Source organism: Carlito syrichta, unplaced genomic scaffold (assembly GCF_000164805.1).
Source record: "Carlito syrichta isolate Samal-C Ts95f unplaced genomic scaffold, Tarsius_syrichta-2.0.1 Scaffold308819, whole genome shotgun sequence".
NCBI classification, from domain to species: domain Eukaryota; kingdom Metazoa; phylum Chordata; class Mammalia; order Primates; family Tarsiidae; genus Carlito; species Carlito syrichta.
Window position 1 is genome coordinate 1,032,762 of NW_007252915.1, and position 10,206 is coordinate 1,042,967.

Genomic DNA, 10,206 nt, shown 5'->3' on the forward strand with positions numbered 1-10,206 from the left:
GCCTTGCCCGGAGCATTCACCCTCTAGCTCAAGATCAGGAAAACAAACATGGGAGGCGGAAAGATCTAGTGTCGAGGTGAGGCTCCCAGGGACACGAGTGGGAGACCTGAGAGGTTGGCATTTTAACTCTACTGTGCAAGAGTGGACACTGAGACTTAGACAAGGGAGCATGCCCTGTGCCACCCACCCAGAAGTATGAGAGATGAGGAACGGACCCGTGTCTTTCTCACACCAAAACTTGAAAACATCCACCATCCCACACCACCTTCAGAAGCCCTACCATCAAATGCTTTGACAGCAGAAAGGAGTCCACTTTGGGGGTACAGGACAAGCATCAAGAGTGAAAGAAATACATCAGATTAAGTGTGTATTAATAGTAGCAACTTTATATTTACAACTCACTGACCCTGTCTTAAGATGCTTGCAGACTAGCTTTTCCTTTTTTGGATTGCTAACATACAAGATGCAGTTTTAGCTTCAAGCCATAGCTGTTTGTAAAGGTTCTGTCACACCACCAGAAACAATTATGGTGCTTCTCCCTATCATTAGTTCCCGGTTATTTTCAATAAGACTCTTTTCCAGCACTAACTTTTATGAGTTGGCCAGAAAAAGGTAGATACATCACTGTCATTCTCTAGGTTTTGTAAGTATCATTATATTCTTCAATAAAGGTATTTATGGAGAGCCTTGGCCAAGCTGTTAATCTCCCAAATGTCTTTGTCACTTAGCAGCAACAGAACCTCCAAGTTATCTTGTTATATCAAAAAATAGGTGCTAGGCCAGGGACAGTGGTGCATGCCTATAATCCCAGCATTTTAGGAGGCCAAGGCAGGATGATTGCCTGAGCTCAGGAGATCGAGATCAGCTTGGGTAACCTAGCGAGACCTCATCTCGACAAAAAATTTTAAAAATTATCCAGGTATGGTGGCACGCTCCAGTAGTCCCAGCTATTCAGGAAACTGAGGTAGAAGGATTACCTGAGCCCAAGAGGTTGAGGCTGTGTTGAGTCTCGATGGTGCCACTGTATTCCAACTGGGCTGACAGAGTGAGACTCCAACTCAAAAGAAAAAAAATGCCAAAGGGAACTCCTGACGTCTACCAGATTTAAGTTCCACATATTTTTGCATTTGAAGAAGCAATAAGATTAGATAATCTATAAGGCATATGCCCCAACTCAAATCAGTATCCATAGTAAAACTATTTTGTGAAATAGGATGGTATCATGTGAAGAAAAAAAAAGTAATCCATACTCAAATAAGAAACCCAATTAAACAAGACTGAATGTTTCTCTGCTGCTAAATTTCTCAGAGCTGCAGCATGCTGTCATGTAGTGTGACATTCTAAAAAAGTGTACAAAACTTGTTTGACCATGAAACCCTTATTCAGAGAACTCTGAAAAAATCTGCAAGAGGTGTGATTAAGAAATGCTGGTCTGTGATATGACAAAAATATGTCAGAGTTTGTTATGACCATCTGAAAAAAAAAGACGCTTGCAAAACCTAGATTCCCACTCTCACATTCCAAGTCCCCTGCCCCTCCAGGAAAAGCCCATCTCCCAAGTCTCTCCTGTTTCTGATCCCCCCAAAACTTTGAGAACGAGTCACCAAAGGATGCTGTCCCCGGGGTGGATTTTGGCAACGCCCAAAAAGAAGAGGGCAGGGTGAGGTAAGGAATTGCCTTACAGTGTCTTCTGTGTAGAAGGCTGACTCGGGAATCCCAAAGTCAACATGTTATTCTTAACTCCATTCCTGACCCCTTGAGTCATCCTGACCAGGTCACTTAATTCCACTTGCTCCTCAGCCAACACCTTGGCGATGGCATGCCTCGGTTTTTCCCCAGCCCTACCTACCTGGAAGGGCCAGAATGACCCTTTAAGAGACAGTGTCCTTCAAGTGTGTCAGCAACTCAGAAACCGGCAGCTTCTAAAAGAGCTGGCATGCTGTGGGGTGTCTGTTGCCTTCAGAAGGAGTGGCAGAGTCACCGAGGCAGCAGGATTTCCTTGCCAAAGTGGCTCCTTCCCTCCTCCCCAGAGGACTGTACACTGCCTCTCCCTGTCCCGGCCTGGGAAGACTTTGGCGTGGCATCTCAACACTATCAGAGTTCCCACTTCAATTCCCGCAGTAGTGCCAGTTCAGCATCTGTCATGATGACCCAGCCTGAACTGTATTTAGAAGCTTGGACACAGCACCATGTTCCAGCCCATCTCAGAGTGACAGGAGATTTCCTGAGCACCTGGACTTGCGATGCAAGCTCTCCTACGCCCAGGGAATGGGGGTCAAAATGACTTTTCTCTGACGGTCTGTTTCCCTCTCAGGACGGTGCCCTTCTGTTGGAGGGCTCTTCTCTGAGAGTCAGTGTCTGTCAGTGCTATTGCATAATGCTCGTTGGAAAATCCATTCTTTTGTTTTCGAGTCGGAGTCTCACTCTGTCGCCCAGACTGGAGTGCAGTGGCCGCTCCCAGCCACCGCAGATCCGACCTGCTGGGCTCCGGCGATCCTTCCGTCTCAGCCTTCCAAGTAGCCAGAACTACAGGCACGCACTGCCACGCCCGGCTAATTTTTGATTTATTGTAGAGATGAGGTCTCGCCAAGTTGCCCAGGTGGGTCTCAAACCCACGGGCTCAGGGAATCCACTCACCTCAAACTCCCAAAGTGCTGGGATTACAGGCTGAGCCACCAAGCCTGGCTAAATCCATTCTTTTATAAAGCTTATAATAGATGGCAAGGTAAAGGTAGACTCATGGGGAAAATCAGAAAATGAGTTTTGTACGCTGTTGGTGGACTATTCTTACAAAGGTAAATTTTCCTGGAAATATGTCCCAGCATGCTCAGAACCCACCACATACTGCCAGTGAATATAGAGAACCTATTTATGTCTCAGTTTAGTAGAACAGTGTATAATAATTCACTTCATCCTCTTGGCACCATTTATGCCAGTCTTGAAAGTAGCCTACTAGAGATCCCCAAAATTACAAGTTAATTCTGGCTAGTGGTTAAAAAACTCAGCCCACCTATCTACACTCCAATGTTAATCTCTACCCAGATAGGTAGACTGATAATTGTGTAACATGAATCGGGTGAGCTGCCAGTTTTGAGGACTGCTGTACACAGAGTGGGTCTAGGTTCTCAATCTGATGACTCACAGGAGAAAAAGAAGGCTTTTTCCCAGTCGACTCCCAACTTTCTGCCCCAGTGTCTCTGACCAGAGTCCCATGGAGACACCCTGTCATTTAAAAGGCATCAATGTTTGGCCTCTCCCCATTCCCGGGCAAGGACCCAACACTCAGAGAATGTGGTTTTAGGATCATGGCATCTAATCCATTCGAGGATTATTTCCCCCCTACTGCTCAGATCAGTGTGTTAATCATCACCTCTCTTTGTTCTGTAATAAATTCAACCCTGGCTAATTCCAAGCCTCTATGCATCGCTGGAGTTTAAAGATGGCATTTTGACAGGTCAGATCTTTAGAGTCAATGGACCACCAACCAGTCAAAATCTTAAATAGTTGTAGGAACATGTGGAAGTAATTTTTTTCCAAGAATTCACAAGTGTGGAGGATGAGATCTTATTGATGTTATATGAGTGATTATATATATTAAAGTACTATTTTTTTTTTTTGAGTTGGAGTTTCACTCCATCACCTAGACTGGAGTGCAATGGCCGCTCCCGGCCACCGCAGCCTCGACCCACTGGGCTCTGGCGACCCTTCTACCTCAGCCTTCCAAGTAGCCGGAATTACAGGCATGCGCTACCATGCCCGGCTGATTTTTTTTTTTTACTTATTGTAGAGATGAGGTCTCGCCAAGTTGCCCAGGCAGGTCTTGAACCCTCAGGCTCAAGCAATCCACTCACCTCGGCCTCCCAAAGTACTAGGATTACAGGCTGAGCCACCGAGCCCAACTTAATTATATACCATATTTTACATATGGTAAATCAAAACTGATTTACCAATGAAGGTAGATTTTCCTTATATACCAAGTACTACACAAGTGTTATCAGTTACAAATTACAATGAAGTACACCACTATATAGTATCTTTGAAAAAATAAAAGACTAAGGCAAATTATAAGTAAATGTGCGATGAATATGTACTTAGAATACAAATGTTATAGGCTAGAAAGTTTCATGGAAATCAGAACATTCTGTGTCATACTGGCTCTACACCATTTTAATGATACTGACTATACACCATTTTACAGACTATTTTAACTATAATCATCTCAAAGGAATGGGGCAAATTTTTTACAGAGAAAAATTATTTCATAAAATATTAATTTCTAACTATTTAAGTAATGAGGTTATTAACCTAAAGTCAATGAATCGACTGTGGGGGTTTATAAGTCACCTACAATGATAAGTGAAGTTTGTAAAAGCTTGTGTTTTTCTGAGATAAGAATGCATGGGATTTATGAGATTCTCAAAGGAGTCTATGATTTCAAAAGACCAAGGACCACGCTGGTTTGATAGGTTTCCCTCATGTGGGATGAATTTCCATCTTTCCAAGCTCCCTTCTGCTATAATGTAAAGCATTTCCCCTCAGCCCGATATTTACAAATGGGAGAAGTATTCAAAAGACTACAACACACAATACTAGTGGTGCATCTTAATGAAAATATTTTTGTCTCCCTTATGAACATGAAGGGGTTGCATTTCTCTGGGGAATAGGGAGCATCAAGCAGCCACATGTGACCACCTTGCTTTCTCTGAATGTTTTCCTATTTCCCATTTATCTTTATTTTAACCACACCTACACAAGTGGGGTAAATTATAATCCATGTTAAATATTCTTGGGAGGTGCATGGATCACAAATTATTTTTACATGAACGGAAACAGAATTTTTCCTACGGCATGGCTATTTTTACTCACGCTCTGCTTCCCCAGTCACTCAGAAAAACATCGGCGGCATAGGGACCCAGGGCTCACCAGGCCCTTTTTCCTTATGTGTGTCCAACCCACAGCAAGTTTGCTGCTGTGGGACACACACTTCAGCCCCCTCACCAGGAACGTGCTCTTGGTCGGTGGTTCCCATCCCTCAGAGACGTCCCCCACTCTGTGTCCTCTAAGGCAGGGCCTGCATCTGGCACCAGGGCTAGAGGCAGCTCCCCAAGGAAAGCTGGCCTCGGCGAGTCAGAGAGGCTGCCCGTGGCAGGCTTGCCAAGGCTTTTCTAAATGCCATGGCAATCTAGCCTGCCCACAAGGAGAATGTTTTGGCGAGCTCAGTTTGTTTGTGACCAAGAACCTCCTTGCCCTCACATCTAAACACCTATTTTTATCCCCCGTGACACTGAGGACTCTCTGCTGTCATTAAAGTGAATGACCCATAGAGTCAATGCTGCAGTATTCATCATTTTGTGGTGAGAGGAACCCCAGGTTGGGAATCAGAAGGCAGGAGTGCAAGTCCAGGTTCTGAATCTACCTGGAAAGATGACCTTGAGGAGACATTTAGCCCTGTAGAGTTTCAGGTGACACATCTGCGAAAAGTGAATAAGAGATCCCACTGCTTCCCCAACTCAAGAAGCCACCAGCAGAGCAAAATGATGCAGATGAAAGCGCTTTGTAAACTATAAAGTGCCTCAGAGATGTAAGTTATCAGCATGACATTTAATCATTTAACCCACAGAGGTTTCTCAATGTGCTCTAAACACAGCGCTAAATCTGTACTTGCTCAATCCAAGCCGTGCTCATTAAAGATGAGGAAATTGAGACTCAGAGAAGCAAAGCGAAGTAAGAAAATGTATTTCCTGGGAGCCTGGATTCACCCCCTCACTCGTCCATGCCTCCCCCGTTGAGTGCTGCACTTGTTCTTGCTGAGCAACTGTTGCCTTGTCTTTAAAAGGGAGATCGGAATCACTCAGTCCTGAGGCAAAGAGCTAGACAAAATAATCATGTCTCTTTCCATGACCTATGATTCTGCAAGATGTGAGCAAAGTTGCAAGTTATCTTGTGGTAAAGAGGGACTAGCAGCCAGGTTTGCTAACCAGTAAGCCCCATGTGTTCCTCTGGTCTCTGATCCACAGCATCTGGTCATCTCCCTGGTGAGGATTCAGTGAAGAATCGCCATGCTAAATGCATTTTACTATATTCTGATTCTCTGCTAATTACAATATGTAGCAACTTTTCACTGATCAAGAAAATTAGCTCATCCCTTAATGACAGACAGATATCATCTTTAAATGGTCAGCTTACAGTCCACTCCAGGAAATTGTCTCTATTATATACCCTTTATAGAGAGGTCACTAGGCTACAAGATAATTACAATAACCAAACTGCTTTAATTATTATCAGCAACAGCAGGTTTTGCTCGGTTTAACGGCCAAGTGTTCTGTGGACAGGCTCCATGGGATTCTCAGACCTGTGTCAGAACTGGCCTTCTATTCCTTTAGAGTAAAACAAAAGCTAGTCCCAGGGAAACCTCAGATTTCACATAAAGTTGCTCAGCTCCTCCAGGACCTGACATTCCTGTCTCTTTCCTCCTCTGGGCATCACTGTAGTTCTCTCAAAGCGTACCTCACTTCTTCTTCACCCCACAGAGTCACTGCTGTGGAAGGACTCAACAGTTCACAGCTGTTTTTTTAACTCCACAAGGAAATGAGAGATTTTGCCATTTACTCTCATTTCTCGAAATGACCTTTGGAAACAGGCTGCTTGTGGCCTCAGAGAATGTGACTTCCCTTCCCTCCAGAAAGACTCTACCAGGATTTGAGTTGCAATTACACATGTGAATTCCATTCTCGCAAAACTATATATCCCTAGAGATAAATGTTTTGCTAACTCAGTCCTTAGAAGGAAGAATGCAGTATGTTTCTTGTCACGCTCCTAAACTACCTGTGAAAGACTTGCTTCTTGTCATTATTTACAGTTTAATTGAGCCACTGTGGTCCAAATAAAATACCACCTCTTTGGCATGAAGAACAAATGAGTTTCAATGTATATGTCAACTCTTGTCATTTGATAATGTCAGTTGACAGCATGAATTGAGAAGCATGAGGCTCAATCCCAGTTCAGAGAAAAGAGTGCTAGGTTAATTAGTGATGTCTGCCATGGACACAGGAGTCGGGAACAGCAGCATGCCTGACAAACTGACAGCGTTCCTTTCTTATGTATTACATATTCGCTATCATTCTCTTTTAAGGTTTCTACTGGAATGCAGGAATTGTCACAATAACCCTCTTATCTACTTTCAGGGAATAAAGGCTATTGTGTCACTGCTCATATTTTATGGTCCAGGTTTTCCAGAGGCGTCAGAGAGGCCACTAATCTTGCTCCTCCAGCAATAAGATCATCATGTTAGCAAACTTCCTCTGCTCTGACACAGTTGTGGTTTTAATGGAGAACTAATGTCTTCATCAGTATCTGTGCTATTTCACACTTCATTTCCTCCTCAACTCTTGGATGAAAACCATCCAGTCCTGGTGATTTACTTTGTGGGGGTTTTTTTCAAGTTAGTTTCCTTCTCCAGGGATGCCACGCAAGCATTCTCAGGGCTCCAGTTGGGTAACGCCCAGCCTTGAAACATCAGTGAACAAGTCATGCAAGAAAGCCAAGGGTCTTGGCAGAGACCTTGCTGTGCCGCCCCTTAGCAGAGGCCTTTGAGTCCCTGGAGAACGGGAGTGACTGCTACCTTTTCTGCCTTTCTGTCAGCGCTGTTTCAGCAGCTCAAGGTGGCCCAGATTGCCAGAACCCTAAAAACTGAGAGCAGATGGGAGGAAAACACAGATGCTTTGAACCTGTGATCCACAATTTAGGTTGTTTCCAGATCTCTCTATGAGTTTCATAAAGTCCCAAAACAACCTCAAGATAAGAATGGACTTAAACTGCTTTCCCATGTCCCATAGTTGTAGCCATCACCAAACCCAGAGTCTCCAAGACACTACTAATTTCCATTATGTGTTCTCAAGATACATTTGCATTTACGACAATATATCTCCTAATATCCATCTTGAAGAACCAGCCCCTAGCATGAGTGCACAACAAATACTTGCTTGCAACTTGATAAAAGTCTGGCTACGTAGCACAACTCAAAAGAGGACTGAACAGGGAAGGAAGAAGTGTTACAACGTCGACGCAATGTGTAAAGGGCTGTTCTTTGGGGGCAGGAGGTACTCCTTCACAATCACAGCCACAGAGTCTCAGGGTCTAGACATCTGTGGCTTGCGAGAGAGGGACTTCTCTGCTGATTTGAGGCTTGTGGCTCAGTCAGGGCAGGCCCACGTCTGACTTGTTCTCCACTGGCTGAAGACAAAGAAAGGACTGAGGATGAAGGGCCCAAGATGAAGCTAGCTCATGCAGAGCCAACATTCACTGACATAAAGAGGACCTCTTTCTTCCTGCCTCCCTGGGGCAGAAGTCCACAAGAGGTGGTCTCATTTGGGACCTTAATTATAGTTTAAATGAGGACAAGAACCATGTTCGACCACTAAAGAATCTGTCAATAGCAGTGGAAGAAAATATATAAGCACCTTCCCTAAGAGCAAACTCTGAAGACAAGGCCAGGCTGAGGCCTTCCCAGAGAAGCCTGTTGGAGTGGCACTGGTCTAAATGCACGATCTCTAATGTGGCTGTGTTGTTGTTTTGTTTTGCGAATGAATATCTGATATTCATACAGTGATAATATGGGCCTCTCTTCACGATTCTGCAACAGGGAAAGCTTTACTCAGAATGCCAGATACAGTTCAAAGACCACCACCGAAAAATAAATAAACATATGCATAAGTAAATAAGGAAAAGAACAATGTCAGTTTTTTAGGCCTGCTGGTATAAAAGCACAATATGCTTCATATTTCTCATTAGAGGAACAGGGGGGTCAGTCTAAATACCAACATGTAATCCTGGTTCCTTGCTAAAGGAGGCAGTGAAGATAAATAATAATAATAGTAATAATAAGTCCAACGTGTCTCTGTGGTGTTCCGAAAAGACACTGGTATCTACTGTCCCCAAAACAGCAGTACACAACAGCAATGTTCATATGGCAACAAACTTAAACTTTTAAGAACCGTTAGAATAATTACACAATTCAGATACCATGTAGCTATCCACAGTAGGAACTAATATTCCAGAAAACAAACTACAAACCATGACTACATCTTTGATGTCATAAAACACCAGGTTTGAAATAAATTTCCTTGACAGGAGAGAAAAGATTCTCCTTATCCAGAGACTAGAAATGTTTAAACTCCAACTGTCATAAGGATAACAAAATCATAGGGAAGGAGTTTATCTCCTAACATAGAAGACACTTTTCCCAGTCGGTTTGGTATTCTACATTCTTGGGACACACAAGTGGCAGCTCACTTGCAATTCCAGAATAAGGAACAGGGACATCTCTCTCCTAAGGAGTAGGAGTAATCTGTGCTACCTCAGCTTCTCCCAGAAAGGCTACTGGAGGCGTTTAGGGCCATGATAATGACAGTCATTGGCTCTGTGCCTGGGGCAGAAGGCCCGCGGAATCTCGGGCCTAGTCCTCCCACTCTTGCTGGCGTGGTCTCCCAATGTTTTTTGAGCTCTCCTTGGCAGCCATTAAATTTCACCTGCTGCAACCACAGGCGGCCTTTTCTGCTTGGCCTCACGGTCTTGGTTGCAACACCCCATTGTTCCTGATTCCAGGTGGCAAACCCTAAAGGTCACCGTTAGCCTGGGCCAAGATTGCTTCCTGTTTCTCGGCCTCCGAGTTTGCACCACATGCTCCGAAGGTCACCAACTTGATGTCAGTGTCCCTGTCCCTCTATGGGCCTCCCTGCTTCCCCACACCTACAGCCCCAACGAGGTTATGTCTCTTCCCCGTGCCATCCCTGCTGCAAGCGTGAGAGAGCCCTGTCCCGATCAGGGTTAGAAATCTAACTGTGACTCTCTACTGATGGCTTCAGCTTATAGGAATGTAGGACTGAGGTGGGAGATGAAACAAGTATACGTGACCCTTGAGCAGCACAGCTTTGAGCCGTGCAGGTCCACTCACACACAGATTTTCTTCCACCGCGACCGCCCCTGAGACAGCAAGACCACCCCTTCCTCTTTCTCCTCCTCCCCAGGAAGAATGAAGATGACAAAGAAGAAGACTTTTACAATCATCCACTTCCATTTAATGAGCTGTAAATATATTTTCTCCTTCTTAAGATTTTCTTAATAACCTTTTCTTTTCTCTAGCTTATCTTATTGTAAGAATAAGGTACATGATACCTATAACATACAAAATGTGTATTAATCAACTAC

General features: G+C 44.2%; 1 protein-coding gene across 1 annotated transcript in view; it reads right to left on the bottom strand.

Annotated features, from left to right (window-relative positions):
• TBX15 (T-box 15) overlaps positions 1 to 5,029 on the bottom strand; it is a 62,548-nt gene extending 57,519 nt beyond the window's left edge. The window contains exon 1 of the mRNA XM_021716457.1: positions 4,924 to 5,029. Coding sequence (XP_021572132.1) covers positions 4,924 to 5,029 — 106 coding nt within the window. The remainder of the gene's footprint in view (positions 1 to 4,923) is intronic.
• Positions 5,030 to 10,206: the final 5,177 nt, after the last annotated feature.